This window comes from Bombina bombina, chromosome 6 (genome assembly GCF_027579735.1).
Source record: "Bombina bombina isolate aBomBom1 chromosome 6, aBomBom1.pri, whole genome shotgun sequence".
NCBI lineage: Eukaryota > Metazoa > Chordata > Amphibia > Anura > Bombinatoridae > Bombina > Bombina bombina.
The window spans coordinates 597,064,799-597,082,100 of record NC_069504.1 but is presented as its reverse complement, the minus strand read 5'-3'; the positions used below and the strand labels follow the sequence as shown (position 1 = coordinate 597,082,100).

Genomic DNA, 17,302 nt, shown 5'->3' with positions numbered 1-17,302 from the left:
TCTAAAGTCTTTTTTTTTTTTTTTGTTCAAATTCAACCCGTTGTTCATCTCGCAATTAACTCTCTGGTCACGTTTTCCTCACCCTCCAATTGACTTTCTGACCAATCGGCGGCCGCTGAGCTACGTCATACCGGGCTGTAACCTATTGCGCATGAGCGGAGTCTAATCTACACTGGAATTTCTCCGTCGCGCATTCACAATTCGCACAGTTAACAGTCTATTGCTGCCAAGGTAGTCCGCATTTCAGAATGCTGCCTGATAAACATCGCATGCGCGTTTTGCTCTGGATCGGCGATTCGCGCATGCGCAATCGTAGCTTTAATCGTGAACGCGCATTAACAATACGTATAGAGCGGGTGTGACCGCTCTATACGTAATGTATAGAAAATCCAGGAAGAGGAGGGTGGGAGGAGTGACAGAGATAACGGTAGGGAAATAAAAGATAAAAATATAAACACTATTATTAATGAAAAGAAAAAAGAAAAAAACATAGCGAAACGGTAATATTAGTGATAAATATTAGATAGATATGTGGAAGGTGTGAAAAATTTACTTTCACTTTAAACAGTATTCTGAAAATGGCCTGGTAAGGGTCCACAACCCTATTTTTAGAATATTGTGCATATCCAATTAACTTATTTGGGAAAGTTTCAGCCCCAGTGATGTATACACACACATTTACTAAACAAAATAAATATCTGGCTCCTAAGTTTTTAGGTTGGCTCCTAGACTTAGAAGACATTCCTTGACTCCTGCCTTACCTTCTCTGCATAGCACTGAAGTTCAGGAAAGGGGAGGAAAGTGAAGACAGAGGAATGCAGTAAATATTTACTTTGAGATAGAATGGAACAGTGACAACTACAGGTAGAAATAATATGTGCAAGCACAAATTTTATTTTAACTGGCACTACTCAGTTCTTTCTGCAGACACAGTGCATTTTCTGTGATGATATCGCAGCATGTTCTGCCTTAGGGAGCAGAGGATGTTGAAAAAAAGAAGTATAATGATGACCAAGCAGGAGGAGGCTGGGGCATGTCCCTGAGACACCTGTGGAGGGCTTGTGACTAAAATTCCATAGGGAAATAGTGCGTCACTACACAGTTCCCCTTTATTTAAAAAGATCACTGATGAAGAGGGGTAAATAGGTCTCTCATAGGCCTGAGAATCCTTTTCCACATAGAATCTGGAGCAGACAATCTTCACCTACTCCTGGAAGGCAAAGAACAAAACTGGGCTATACAGGGAGGTGATAGGCTTCAAAGATTTTTGTTGTCTGGGGTTCTTTGCCTCCTCCCAGTGATGGGAATTCAAATCCACACGTCAAGGATCGTGGACTCTCACCACAGAATGAAAGAAAGTGCAATCTTATTTTTTAGTACTAAATTAATATTTATTTATTTTTTGTCTGTTCAAAAATGGTGTATAATACGTATGGGTGCACTTAACAAGAGAGAAGATAATTATGGTAAAACCAACAGTGAGCAAAAATGTCAAAATTGCCTGCATCAGTTGAGAATGAAAACTGTGAAAAACCTTTGTCCTTAAGCAATTCATTTATGTTTGTTGTTTTTTTTTTTTTTTGGGGGGGGGGTTGCATGAAAAGGTTAATGAGACTAAAAATAAGTTTATGTCTGTGCACAACTGGTACTGCTCTCTCTGGCCTGTAAGAAAAACAACTCACACCTATATTTTAGTTTAGATTAGAGCATGTTACTTTAGCACTAGCAACCCTGCTGTATGTATGTTTATTTTAATCTTCACAAAGGGGTTAAAAAAATGGTTAAAACAAAACCTGTTTGCAGGGGTTAAAACACACACACACTTGGAAGGTTGTTGCTGCTAAAAATGTGAGCATGTACTTGTTACACTATAAATGTTCCTTTAACCCCTTAATGACCGGACCATTTTTCAATTTTCTTACCCTTAAGGACAAGGGCTATTTTTACATTTCTACACTGTTTGTGTTTAGCTGTAATTTTCCTCTTACTCAGTTACTGTACCCACACATATTATATACCGTTTTTCTCGTCATTAAATGGACTTTCTAAATATACCATTATTTTCATCATCTTATAATTTACTATAAATTTTTTTATAAAATATGTGGAAAAAATAAAAAACTTTTTCTAACTTTGACCCCCAAAATCTGTTACACATCTACAACCACCAAAAAACACCCATGCTAAATTGTTTCTAAATTTTGCCCTGAGTTTAGAAATACCCAATGTTTATATGTTCTTTGCTTTTTTTTGCAAGTTATAGGGCAATAAATACAAGTAGCACTTTGCTATTTCCAAACCACTTTTTTTCAAAATTAGCGCTAGTTACATTGGAACACTGATATCTGTCAGGAATACCTGAATATCCCTTGACATGTATATATTTTTTTAGAAGACATCACAAAGTATTGATCTAGGCCCATTTTGGTATATTTCATGTCACCATTTAACCGCCAAATGCGATCAAATAAAAAAAAAAAATGTTCACTTTTTCACACATTTTGTCACAAACTTTAGGTTTCCCACTGAAATTATTTACAAAAAGCTTCAGCAATTATGGCACAAATGGTTGTAAATGCTTCTCTGGGATCCCCTTTGTTCAGAAATAGCAGACTTATATGGCTTTGGGGTTGCTTTTTAATCATTAGAAGGCCGCTAAATGCCGCTGCGCACCTCACGTGTTTTATGCCCAGCAGTGAAGGGGTTAATTAGGGAGCATGTAGGGAGCTTGTAGGGTTAATTTTAGCTTTAGTGTAGTAGACAACCCCAAGTATTGATCTAGGCCCATTTTGGTATATTTACTGCCACCATTTCACCGCCAAATGCGAGCAAATAAAAAAAAAACCTTTAAATTTTTCACAATTTTAGGTTTCTCACTGAAATTATTTACAAACAGCTTGTGCAATTATGGCACAAATTGTTGTAAAAGCTTCTCTGGGATCCACTTTGTTTAGAAATAGACATATGGCTTTGGCGTTGCGTTTTGGTAATTAGAAGGCCGCTAAATGCTGCTGCGCACCACACGTGAATTATGCCCAGCAGTGAAGGAGTTAATTAGGTAGCTTGTAGGGTGCTGGCAGGGTTAATTTTAGCTTTAGTGTAGAGATCAGTCTCCCACCTGACACATCCCACATCCTGATCCCTCCCAAACAGCTCTCTTCCCTCCCCCACCCCACAATTGTCCCTGCCATCTTAAGTACTGGCAGAAAGTCTGCTAGTACTAAATAAAAGGAGTTTTTTTTTTAAAAAGATTTATTCAGCTGTAATGGAGCTCTGCCTTAGCCCCCAACCTCCCTGATTCCCAACCAAACAGCTCTATAACCCTCCCTGCTACTCAATTGCCGCCATCTTGGGTACTGGCAGCTGTCTGCCAGTACCCAGTTTGCCCCCCCAAAACAATATTTTCAAACATTTCTGTAGTGTAGCAGCCCCCCCTTAATACCCCCATCCCCCCTCCTCCCAGATCCTTTTATATTTAATTTTTTTTAAACGTTTTTAACTTTTTTTTTTTTTTTTTTTACTTTTTTTCCATTGGTGTCAGAGGCTAATGCGCGCGCGCCCGTGCATACGCACGCGCGCCCCCGCAGGCCATGCACGCTCCCGGCGTGCACATTGCAGTTACAGGAACCGGATGCCGGGTAGCGATGGGCCGCCGCCTTGCTACGCTCCCACCCGGACAACGGCACCATTGCTACCGGTGCAGAGAGGGCCACAGAGTGGCTCTCTCTGCATCGGAGGCTTGTAAAAAGGTATTGCAGGATGCCTCCATATTGAGGCATCACTGCAATACCCTGAGAGCTACTGGAAGCGATTGCGATCACTTCCAGCACTCTGTTAGACAACTGACGTACCAGGTACATCTATTGTCATTAACAGTTTTTGCATGACGTACCTGGTACGTCAGTTGTCATTAAGGGGTTAAGAAAGGTAGGCAGGTAAATAATTTTAAAGCCCACCTAGTTCACTGCAGAATCCATAATTCTATCCTTGTTACTTAAGGTTTAGTGATAGGATCTCTTTATGTAACAAGATTTTAATAAACCTAGAATTAAACAGCTAAAGTATAAAACCATTGAAACAAGTTAAAAGGGACATTGAACCCAAAATTTTTCTTTTGTGATTCAGATTGAGCATGCAATTTAAAGCAATGTTCTAATTTACTCCTATTATCAAATTTTCTTCGTTCTCTTGCTATCTTAGTTAAGGAGCCAGCCAATTTTTGGTTCAGTACAATGGACAGCACTTGTTTATTGGTGGGTGAATGTATCCACTAATTAGCAAGAACAACCCATGTTGTTCACCAAAAATGGGCCAGCATCTAAACTTACATTCTTGCTTTTCAAATAAAGATACCAAGAGAATGAAGAAAATTTGATAATAGGAGTAAATTAGAAAGTTGCTTAAAATTGCATGCTCTATCTGAATCACAAAAGAAAAAATTTGGGTTCAGTATCCCTTTACCTGGAAGCCCGGAGATAATACCTTATTCCCATCCCCAGAGCCATCTTTAGTAGTTCCATCTTTAGAGGCAAAATACACAGTGGTTTTTGAAAAACTTCTTGATGGGATCTTCCGCTGAACAACAGTATCAAAATATCCTGGTCTTCCAAAAACAGAAACGTGCCCCCGACCACAAACACCAACACCTGTGGGGATAAGAAACATACTTTAAAATTATAAAAAAAATAAAATGCTTTATTTTAAAACAGAAGTTAAGATGACATAGAAAAAGAGTTTGACAGCAGATAAGATGCTTAGGCGCATCAAGTCAGCCCTAATTTTCTATAATGTGTAAGTTTATTTGTAGGAATGACGTATGCGTAAAACATGGATTTTTAAAATCCTTTATCCCTCAGTGTTAGTTTTAAGCACTTTAAATAGAAGTTTATTCCCTGAATCAACCACCATGTGAAGTGCTTCCGCAAATCTCTCTTGAACCTACTGCCCTTCAACTTGAAAACATGACCCCTTTTTCCAATGTTGCTGTTTTTGTGAAAAATACTTACAGCCTCAGCTTTAAGATCTTTAGATATATGTGTAAGCTAAAGCCACTGCTGCCTGTTTCATCAATTTAACAACGCACACATTGAGAATGCATCTAAAGTATGCCGGCTAAAAGCCATAGTGTGGTGCGCAGCTGCAATTAGCGGAATTCTAAATTACCAAAAAACAAACAAAAAACAAACAAGCAATGGCAAAGCCGTGTGTGAACAATAGATCCCGCTCTACATATCTCAAAACAAAATGCACCTGTCATGGTAGATATAGATATATATCCATCCTACCTGTTCTATGTTAAATTTTGCATATATTATGTATTAATATTGTTTTTGTATTTTATTGTACCCTATTGTATCAATGCAATGTTTTGTGAACCCAGGACATACTTAAATTCGAGAGAAATCTCAATGTATCCTTCCTGGTAAAATATTTTATAAAAAATAATAATAATAAAGGGATCCCAGAGAAGCTATTACAATCATTTATGTCATGATTGCATAAGTGGTATGTAAATAATTTCAGTGAGAAACAATTCCGAAATAAATTTATCAGGTAAGCATAAAAAAAAAAAAATTCTGGATATGGTGAGTCCACGACGTCCTCAATTACTGTTGGGAATATCACTCCTTGCCAGCAAGAGATTTCAAAGAGCACCACAGCCAAGCTGTTAAGTATCACTCCCTTCCCACAACCCCCAGTCATTCGACTGAAGGGAAATGGAGAAAAAGGAGTAACACAAAGGTTGCGTAGGTGGCTGAGCTTTATTCATAATTAACCGTCTTAAATAAAGGGTGGGGGTCGTGGACGAGAGAGAGAAGAAGAAGAGAAAGAAGAGAAAGAAGAGAAAGAAGAGAAAGAAGAGAAAGAAGAGAAAGAAGAGAAAGAAGAGAAAGAAGAGAAAGAAGAGAAAGAAGAGAAAGAAGAGAAAGAAGAGAAAGAAGAGAAAGAAGAGAAAGAAGAGAAAGAAGAGAAAGAAGAGAAAGAAGAGAAAGAAGAGAAAGAAGAGAAAGAAGAGAAAGAAGAGAAAGAAGAGAAAGAAGAGAAAGAAGAGAAAGAAGAGAAAGAAGAGAAAGAAGAGAAAGAAGAGAAAGAAGAGAAAGAAGAGAAAGAAGAGAAAGAAGAGAAAGAAGAGAAAGAAGAGAAAGAAGAGAAAGAAGAGAAAGAAGAGAAAGAAGAGAAAGAAGAGAAAGAAGAGAAAGAAGAGAAAGAAGAGAAAGAAGAGAAAGAAGAGAAAGAAGAGAAAGAAGAGAAAGAAGAGAAAGAAGAGAAAGAAGAGAAAGAAGAGAAAGAAGAGAAAGAAGAGAAAGAAGAGAAAGAAGAGAAAGAAGAGAAAGAAGAGAAAGAAGAGAAAGAAGAGAAAGAAGAGAAAGAAGAGGAGAGAGACCAGACCTTCCTGGAGAAAACACAAAATCCTAGGAATCCTAACCTTACTCCAAGAGTAGCCCTTCGATTCACACCAATTAAGGTATTTATACCATACCTTATGGCAAATCTTTATAGTTACAGGCTTGCGAGCCTGAATCAAGGTCTCAATGACCGACTCAGAAAACCCATGCTTAGACAGAACGAAGCGTTCAATCTCCAAGCAGTCAGCTTCAGAGAAATGAGTTTTGGATGAAGGAATAGATCCTGAGTTAGAAGGTCCTTCCTCAGAGGAAAGCTTCAAGGTGGAAGAGAAGACATCTTCACTAGGTCTGTAACCAGATCCTGCGAGGCCACGCAGGGGCTATTAGAATCACAATGCTCTCTCCTGTTTGATACGAGCAATGACTCGTGGAAGGAGCGCAAACGAAGGAAACAGGTATGCCGGCCTGAAAAACCAAGGAACCGCCAAAGAATCTATCAGAGCGGCCTGAGGGTCTCTTAACCTTGAACCGTACCTTGAACTTATTTGAGGGTTAAACTGGAGAATACCTCCGGATGGAGTGCCCACTCCCCGGGATAATAGGTCTGTTTGCTGAGGAAATCCGCTTCCCAGTTGTCCACTCCTGGGATGTGGATGGCAGACAGCAATTGTGAGCTTCCGCCCATTGCACAATCCGAGCCACCTCCTTCATGGCTAAGGAACTCAGAGTTCCTCCCTGGTGGTTGATGTAAGCCACTGAGGTTATGTTGTCTGACTGGAATCTGATAAACCGAGCAGAGAACAACTGAAGTCAAGCCATCAGAGTATTGAAAATCGCTCTCAACACCAGGATGTTTATGGAGAGAGCAGACTCCTCCCGAGTCCATAGTCCCTGCGCCTTTAACGAGTCCCAGACTGCTCCCCAGCCCAGCTTGCTGGCGTCCGTGGTAACAATCACCCAGGAAGGTCTCCGGAAGCATGTGCCCTGAGACAGAATATCCTGAGAAAGTCTGAGCATACATAACTGCAGAGCTCTTAAATGGAACCGAGCAAAAAGGGAATGAAGTTCATGGAAGCCACCATCAGGCCAAATACCTCCATAAATTAAGCCACTGATGGTCGAAAAGTAGACTGCAGAGAGAGGCAAGCAGCAAGAATCGTTTATTTTCTGACCTTCGTCAGAAAAATCTTCATAGCTAGAGAATCTATTATGGTTCCAAAAAAGCTGGAACAAGGGAACTCTTTTTCCAGATTCACTTTCCGTGGGAACGTAGAAAAGACAACAAGGTTTCTGTATGAGATTTTGCTTGTTGAAAAGATGGCGTCTGAACCAAAATGTTGTCCAGGTATGGCGCTACAGCAATTCCCAGACACCTGATCACTGCCAAGAGAGTCCATAGGACCTTTGAAAAAAATTCTGGGAGCTGTGGCAAGGCCAAAACCGAAGAGCCACAAACTGAAAGTGTTGGTCTAAAAAAGGCAAATCTCAGGACCTTGTGATGATCCCTGTAAATGGGAACATGAAGATACGAATCATTCAGGTCTATGGTGGTCATAAACTGACCCTTTTGTATCAAGGGAAGAATGGAACGAATAGTTTCCATCTTGAAGGACGGTACTCTGAGAAACTTGTTTAAACACTTCAGATCTAGAATAGGACGGAAAGTTTCTTCCTTTTTGGGAACTATTAACAGATTGGAATAGAAACCTAGACCCTGTTCCTGTATAGGAACTGGAACTATCACTCCCAGGGAGGAAAGGTCATGAACACATTTCAAGAATGCCTCTCTTTTTATCTGGTCTGCAGATAATCTTGAGAGGTGAAACCTGCCCCTGGGAGGAAAAGTCTTGAATTCTAATTTGTAACCCTGGGATACTATGTCCAAAGCCCAAGGATCTGGAACATCTCAGATCCACACTTGAGAGAACGGAGAAAGTCTACCCCCCCACTTGATCCAATCCCGGATCGGGGGCAAACCCTTCATGCTGATTTGGATTCAGCTGTGGGTTTCTTTGACTGCTTCCCCTTGTTCCAAGACTGATTGGGTCTCCAAGAAAACTTGGACTGTTCCTGCTTGGATGAAGAAGGGGAAGGCTTTCCTCTCTCAAAAGGAACGAAAATTACTCTGACGTCCCTTAGGTCTATGCTTCTTATCTTGAGGTAGAAAAGACCCTTTTCCACCTGTAATAACAGAAATTATTTCTGCCAGACCAGGTCCAAACAACGTCTTACCCTTGTAAGGAATCGCCAAAAGCTTTACCTTCGAGGAAACAACAGCTGACCAAAATTTCAGCAACAAAGCCCTGTTGGCTAGCACAGCGAAACCAGAAGACTTGGCTCCCAGTCTAATAGCCTGCATGATAGCATCAGAAATAGAGGAATTGGCTAGCTTAAGAGCCTTAATCCTATCTTGGATCTCATCCAAAGTTGTCTCTACCTGAAGAGAATCAGACAGGGCATCAAATCAGTAGGATGCCGCACTTGTCACAGTGGCAATACACACAGCCGGTTGCCATAGGAGACCTTGATGAACATATATCCTCTTTAAATAGGCCTCCAGCTTGTTGACAATTAGGTCCTTAAAGTCACAGCTATCCTCAATAGGAATAGTAGTTTTTTTAGCCAAAGTAGAAATGGCCCCTTCTACTTTAGGTACAGTGTGCCAAGGCTCTTTAACAGAGTCAGCGACAGGAAACATTTTTTTTTTTTTAAATAGATGGAGAAAAATGTATCCCTGGCTTCTCCCATTCCTGTGTAATAATCTCCGTAGCATGGTCAGGAACCTGAAACACTTCCGAAGAGGAAGAAACATCAAAATAACTTAAGTTTACTTGCTTTCTTATGAATGACAACAGCAGGGGTGTCGGAGTCATCCAGAGAAGCCAAAACCTCCTTTAACAGTACACAAAAGGTGTTCAAGCTTAAATCTGAAGGATACAACTTCAGCATCAGAAGGCGGCATTACACTGTCCGAATCTGAGATTTCACCCTCAGAGGCTACCTACGTATCTTCCTAATCAGATTTATGAGGGAGGGCAACTTGAGTAGCAAGAGCTGGATCAGAAACCTTACTATCTGAATCTCTAATTTTACTCTTGCATTTTCCTTTTAAAATAGGAAAGGCAGCTAACGCGCAGATACCGCTGATGATACCTGGGTAGCAATTTCTGCTTGCAAATAAACTTCTCCAGGAGATTGAGAGGAACCGCAGGGCACTGCATGTGACGCCATTGAGGCTTGGAATGAAACAGGAGAAAGCTGTAGCAATGCCTGAACAGCATCATCCTGAGAGACGTTGGGCTAAGCATAAAAAAAAAAAAAAAAAAAAAAAAAAAAAAAAATTCCTTTACACTGCAATGTTTTCTTAACACATGAGGAACAAAATTGCATAGGAGCAGCAATTTGTGCTTCAAAACACAAAAGGCCCTGATTCATGAGAGCAGACATGGCTTCAGAAATACAATTTATAAAAAGAACAGGCTATGTTATACTCTTTTAAAAAGCAAAGTTATACCTAAAAAAAAATAAAAAAAATAAAAATAAAATAAAAAAGGTATATAAATGTTTCTATTGTTTATAAAAGAACCCTCAACAAAAGAATTGGCTCCAGCAAACTGTAAACTGACCCTCTCTATAAAAGTCAAATGAAGAGTCAAAATACGCTCAAAAAAATCTCAGTACCTCCACACCTCAGCAGTAACTAAGGCGCCTACCTGCCTTCCGTTCCTGCGACTTCACCGAAAGACCGTAATGAAGGGAATCCTTAATATTGCAAAACACTGCTGCGTAGCCGACACTGCTTTAAATACAAAGTAAAAGAGCATCATGTGATCGTCGTAATAGACCTGCACCCTAGGAGGCACGAACATACCAGAAAGACTCGATCTCTGTAAAGAACTTCCCTCAGCGTGAGTAGTTTGCGGGTAAAATTGCAGGTCCGATCGCAATACAGTAAGCGATGCCAGACAGCAAACACCCAAGCTTGTCAGTCTATAAATAAAAACTAAAAGGAAACCTCATCTGGATGTCGGAATACACCAACATAACACTCTTGTGCTAAGTATAGTACAAAACACATAAGCCCAAGAGAACACAGAGCCCAAATAAAATCAATCCCTTACTCTACTAAGGGAGATAACCCCGTCTCACAACACATGCCTTATGTGCCTGCCCCCTGCCCTAAATCATTCCCATTCCAAGGAATTTTATGTCCCAATAAATATATGCAGGATTCTTTATTAAGTGATCTTTTTCTTCTCCTTAAAGTGCATAGTCTACCCACCTAGAAGACAGAGGCACTTACCTGCTAAACCGCTGTCCGGCAGGAAAACAGCTCTCAGGCATGATAGGACACACTTCCTCACAGAGGCATGTGAAAAAGAAAGAACAGAGTAAACCTACTCTGGCTTTCTATACTAGGGCAGCAAATTGTTAGGAAAATGCCGCAAGAAGTACCTTACAAGTTCCTAACTGCTTTAAAGCCACCACTACTCTACTGCAGGGAATAACGTGGAGTACGGCTAGACCCTAAAATCTTGCTTGAAGCGCAGAAATCAAATTTTCTTTAGACACCAAAAACTTCACTTCCTCCATACACCAAGGCAAAGAGAATGATTGGGGGTTGTGGGAAGGGGAGTGAAACTTAACAGCTTGGCTGTGGTGCTCTTTGCCTCCTCCTGCTGGCCAGGAGTAATATTCCCAACAGTGATTGAGGATGTCGTGGACTCACCATATCTTAGGAAAGAAAGTTTTTTTTTTTTTTTTTTTTTTTTTTTAATATATAAATAAATCATTTAGCAGTGAAATAAAATATACCAAAATTAACCTAGATCAATACCTTGGGTTGTATTCGTAAAAATATATTATTTTGAAAGGTTAAAAAAAAAAAAAAAAAAAAAACAACAAAGGCTCTATTTCTGTATAAAGCCTTCCCACCCAGACTTATTTGTCTACATCAGAAAAAAAAGTTCTGATGTAAACAAATAAGTTAAAAAGTGGAATCACGCGATCAGTCATGCGATCGCGTGATTTCATTAATGAAATTGTGTCGGGGGGGGGGGGGGGAGGGCGAGTGCCTATGACGCTAGGCATGCCCTCCAGCCAGCGATCCAATTCAGGAAGCGCCTTTGGCTTAAAGAGACACTAAACCCAAATTTGTTCTTTCATGATTCAAATAGAGCATTCAATTTTAAGCAACTTTCTAATTTACTCCTATTATCATTTTTTCTTCATTCTCTTGCCATCTTTATTTGAAAAGCAAAAATGTAAGTTTAGAAGCCATCCCATTTTTGGTTCACCTGGGTTGTCCTTGCTGATTGGACAGCACCAAACAAGTGTTGTCCAGCGTTCTAAACCAAACATTTGCTAGCTCCTTAGCTTAGATGCCTTCTTTTTCAAATTAAGATAGCAAGAGAACGAAGAAAATTTGATATTAGGAGTAACGCTCTCCAATAGACTGTGAGCTCTCCGGAGCAGGGCCCTCTTCCTCCTGTGCTAGATTTGTTTAGTCTTGTTATGTTTTGTATTGTATCACAAATCTTTGTCATTGTATACCCCTATCATTGTACCCAGCGCTATGGAATTTGGCGGCGCTATACAAATAAATGATAATAATAATAATAATAATAATAAATAATAAATTAAAAAGTTGCTTAAAACTGCATGCTCTGTCTAAATCATGAAAAAACAAATTTGGGTTAAGTGTCCCTTTAAGGCTTATTTTTGTATAAAATATGTTTTTTATTGAAAGTGCAACCCATTAAAATAGGGTGAGCTTACAGAGAAATAAGATTTTTATTTTTAAATTGATTTCTATACATGCAACTGCTTCCTTATATTGTCTGCTTGTATACCACAAAGCCCAATGCTTCAAAAGAACTGAAATGTAAAATTTGATTACTCATCTCTACTTCCTCCCTATGAGAGTGAAACTTCTACTAGCTATATTTACATAGTTTATTATAGCCTATACTTAAGTATTGAAATATTCAGTAGAGGAAGGGATATCACAGGCACAAGCAGCTATTTCAACTGTCATAAAAAGGGTACAAGGAGCCATTTGTAAACAATTGGATACATAAATCAAGTAAAACAGATCACTGGGAACAAATTAAAGGGTAGAAAGTTAGCATAATAATAATAATAATAATAATAATAATAATAATAATAATAAATATCCTCATGTCAATCAACATTATGTAGATACTATTGCATAATTGTAATCAATAGCCCATTACTGGATTGTTACAACATCCGCAAACTTCCTGATTTTCATAAAAACTGGATATTAATAGCAACAGGAAATATAATGATCACAATGAGTTTTATTAGTTCAGGTAATTATTATTTATGCTATAGTATAATGTTCTGTCCTGAGCAATGCCAACAGCCCCTTAATAGAACCTAATACTTACAGGTCATAAATAGTGTCTGTAATATCAAGATCATAGAGGACTAAATGTCCATAGTGTGAATAGAGTATTACAAACACATTTGTATTTCAGGACTGGAACACGGTGTATGTGTATATGTATGTACAGTACAGTATATATAAATTTACCTGTCTAAAATGTTAGCGAATATTAGCCAATATTAAAAATGTTATTTTTTTATTGCACAAATTATCATTAAAAAGGGACACTGAACACAATTTTTTTTTCTTTCATGGTTCAGATAGAGCATGCAATTGTAAGCAACTTTCTAATTTACGCCTTATCAATTTCTTTGTTCTCTAGGTATCTTTATTTGAAAAATCAGGAATGGAAGCTTACAAGCAGACCCACTTTTGGTTCAGCACCCTGGATAGTGCTTGCAGATTGGTGGTACAAAAAAAAATATATAAATGTACTGTCCTGAGCTATTCCAACATTATCCTTAACAGCCCATTAATAGAACCTAATACTTACAGGTCATTAAACACTTGCGGGTTCAGTAAAGCTAAGCTTAAAATGTGCATGTCATTTTTATACTTTAATGGCCCGTTGCAGTGCACTGCTGGACTTAAATGATCAGCATACAAAATTACAATTTAAAAGCACATTGTAAGCAAAATGTCCACTGTTTTTCAATCCAGTTACATGGCTTTTGGGACATAATAAAGCAATCAGTGTGTATGGCTTGTCTAGAGACAGTGGATTAACCACAATTTTTACAAATTTCAAGAAAGGCAGACAAAATTAAATAACCCAGCATAATTTGTTCTTACTTTACTAGGTAGTATTATAAAATGTAATAGATAATTAACTTTTGAGTAAAATATCAGTTTTTCGTTGCATAAATGTTTTGTAGATGATCTATTTATATAGCCCATAGAGTTTTTTTGTTTTTTTTTTAAAACGTATAGTTTTGCTTATTTTTAAATATTATTGCTCTGATTTTCAGACTCCTAACCAAGCCCCGATGTTTTAAGAGAATACTGTCAGCTACCTGCTACTGTTTGTGTAAAGGGTCTTTTCATATGCAAAAAAGGGGGAGGGGGGAGTGTCTTATTTCCCACTTGCAATGGGCTTTCCAGCTACCTTTTCAACAGAGCTAAACTGAGAGCTTCTAAGTAAGTTTTTAAACAGTTTTATACTGGATTTTTATATCAGTATCTGTGCATCTTATTCTTTATAGTAGTGTCTATTGCATGCAGTTATATGAAAATGAGTTAATACTGTCCCTTTAAATCACCAAGTGCAATGTAATAAAACAGGCTAGAAATCTGTCCTCCAAAACTTGGGATGAAAAATGCTTTCTGTCTCTAGAGTTCAAATATGTACATCCAGTCTGGCTAAGTGTCATATTTACAACCAAACAGAAATAGTTGTGTAGAATATGTGACTTTGTCACTAGCAAAACAACACAACTGGCTGTGGTCATGTTTTGTGAGTCAGCACCAATATGCATGCATGTGTGTATTTTAGATAAGTAGTGGCCAAGGCTTGTCACTGCAGTTGTTCACGTGCTCTTTCCAGTGTTTTCTCTTCCCTCAACTCCTGGAATCCAAAGGTCTACAAACACAGCATCAGGTTATAAAACACAGCTGATCTCTTACACATAAAACATAATGTACATTCCAACTATTCCAAGATCAAGGACCACAATGATGACACTAAAAAAATATGCTACTTTATCACAGCCTTTGGTTCTAAGACTACATAAAGATACAAGATTTTACCAAGGCAGGATTTTTAAAGACAGAAATAAAATGCCTTATGCCATAATTGCCCATACATATAAACCTCTTTAGCTATTTCTGTATTTTAATAAAATTATACAGAAACACTGTTGACTTGTTGGGTTAAGAGGCCCTCTTGTTATTTTGAAATAAAAAAATAGGTTTAATGAACATTACAGGTCTAACAGTCACTATGTCTCTTCCCTTTCTACATGAAATCAGAGTTAATTGGTTAGGAAATATTCTCATTAGAGAAACAGTCTACACTAAAATTATTATTGTTTAAAAAGATAGATAATGCCTTTACTATCCATTCCCCATGCTTTTGTATTTGCTTTTCACAACAGGAGAGGTCTAGTTCATGTGGGCAATATAGATAACAATATATTTATGCCCGAGGAGTTAAGATTTAGCACAACACAGTACTAAATGAAAGTCAATAGATAAAAAAAAAATAGTCATGTGATCAGGGGGCTGTCAGAAGATGCTTAGATACAAGGAAATCACAGAGGTAAAAAGTATATGAAGTTAACTGTGTTGGTTATGCAAAACTGGGGAATGTGTAATAAAGGAATCATCTATATTTTAAAACAATAAAGATTATATTGTAGACTGTCCCTTTAAGGAAAGGCTTCTATTTTGGTCAATATTTTATAGAGGAAATCATAATTTCTCAACAGCTTGTTGCATGCGTCTCTCAGTCATCTAGTAGACACTTGTAAGAGTGTACCGTTTTGTTTTTATTTACCACTCAAGCTAGGTCTTCAATACTCTTGACTACAGTGTCACCTGCCAGTGTGACACAGGATGAGGTTGTGTAACCCGCCAGTGACCCCCCTCCCCGTTCCTCTCACCTCTATGAAAGGAGCTGCTGATAATCCTGACAGCGCAGCAGGTGGGGGTAGACATGATCCCGCCGCAGGGGCCGGGTATTAAGAAACAGAAGTCCACAAAGGAAAATTATTTCGAAGTCTTGTGTCTGCTGTCAGAGAAACAGGTAACCAAAGGCTGTTAGCAAAACACACAGCTGGGCCCAGCTCCCAACCTAGAGTGTCGTCAGCCCGGCTGAGGTAAGCAGTGCACTGCACCCAATCAGCTATCAGAGTCATAGAAGGCGTAGACAGCGTCTAAGTTCCAAGCCTCGATCCTGGAGAGTCATGCGTTCCACTGTAGCAATCCGTTGACGTAAGGGGGGAAAGTCTCCATTTTTGTTTTTGGCAAGAAATGTGTTAATTTGTTATTGGATTTCTAGTAACCACTTTGGCAAAATGTGACGCGGCGCATTGCATGACATTGTAGCCCGGTGTGTATTCAAAAGGTCTGATGCGGTGAATTAAAACGTGCATAGAAAACCCATATTTAGTAATAACTTTTTTCTCGTATTCTTTATTTCAGTTAAAAAAAATATTAACCATGCATGTCCTCTTTGGGATTCCGTATGGACGCGAATTATGAGACGTGATAAATCACATGCCAGTAACCTAGCCATTTTCTCCTGATATCCACTGTCTAATAAAATGTCATGTGACAAAAGAAAACCCGGAAGTTACTTTGTAGGTGGATGATATGCGCGAGTGCTTTGTGCAATAACCAAGAAGCAGCTATTTGAAGGTAACTTGTCGTTTTAAGTGCTGCGCGTCCTATTTGTTTGATAGTGGTTATAGTGTAATGTGCTGTGTGTGAGCGACCTGTTTTTAATTGCAGGGGAAATATGGAAATAAGTTATGTGCTCAAAAGGAAACGATGCAGAAGAATGCAGTTTGCTAAAAGGTGCGATTAAATTACTGACTACACGTGCAGTAAAATAATTACCACGCGTCATAGTCTGATCATTGTGCAAAATCTTTGGGGGCTTTTGCTAAGAATTATGTTTTCTGTTTCTCCTTTACTTACAGCTTTCAAACTAAAAATTGGCTTTTTAAAATTCTTTGTGAGAACTTGCAGTACTGACAATGTCTTAAAATCTTGTCAGAGTGGGGAGTTTTAGAACGTCAGCCCCTATGTTATTGTATCTCCTAATGACACGTGCCTGCTTATATCTTCAAAGCCATTCTTCGATCTTTGTATTTTATTCAATACCAGTGGCACACATGCCTTTCATTACATCGACAGTACACCTGTTGATTTAATGTGTTCCCAATAGGGTTGCCACCTTTTGCCCAGTTATTTCATGGACAGTTTTTGAAGGGGTGTGGCCTCATATGTGAACGCTACACAAATAAATAAAAAAATACGCATACATAAAATTTATATTCTGTATTGACGAACACTTTAGTTACCAACACCTTTACTCTGATTAGGGAGCAACACAACATTAGCAATATACACCATAGCACTCCAGGGTAAAGTTAGAGTTAGGATCTTAAACCTTTCAAAACTACTCCTTACAAAAGAGTCATGCTATAGTTTAAAGCAATCCTTTATATACCGGAGCTTGATATATTATATCAATCTAAAAAACACTGCCCAATTACCTAACTTGTTATTTTCCTCTGTAGTCATGGTAGGGGTGTAAAAAAAAAAAAAAAAAAATAGTATATATACACACCAACACCTGCACAGTTTTTTAACCTACTTGGTTGCTCCTAACATATAATCTGCAGCAGTGAAATAACCACTTTCAAATACATGTTTGCAGAATATACGGTATGTGCACGCACACATGTGAAAAAAGAGTGCTTGAAGGAGGCGGAAAATATGGGGGGGGGGCCCTAGATGTTAGAGGACTTTGAAGTTACACTGTTTACAAAAAAGAACCCTATTTGCCCCTGGCCCTCCTCTTTGTGTATATATAAAA

At 38.6% G+C, this 17,302-nt stretch overlaps 1 protein-coding gene across 1 annotated transcript in view; it reads right to left on the bottom strand.

Moving 5' to 3' along the window:
- Nucleotides 1-15,542, bottom strand: part of SPG21 (SPG21 abhydrolase domain containing, maspardin) — a 122,044-nt gene extending 106,502 nt beyond the window's left edge. The window contains exons 1-2 of the mRNA XM_053719353.1: nucleotides 15,360-15,542; nucleotides 4,462-4,646 (exon numbers count right to left, since the gene is read on the bottom strand). Of these exons, the coding sequence (XP_053575328.1) occupies nucleotides 4,462-4,646; nucleotides 15,360-15,414 (240 nt within the window). The 5' untranslated portion in view covers nucleotides 15,415-15,542. The remainder of the gene's footprint in view (nucleotides 1-4,461; nucleotides 4,647-15,359) is intronic.
- Nucleotides 15,543-17,302: the final 1,760 nt, after the last annotated feature.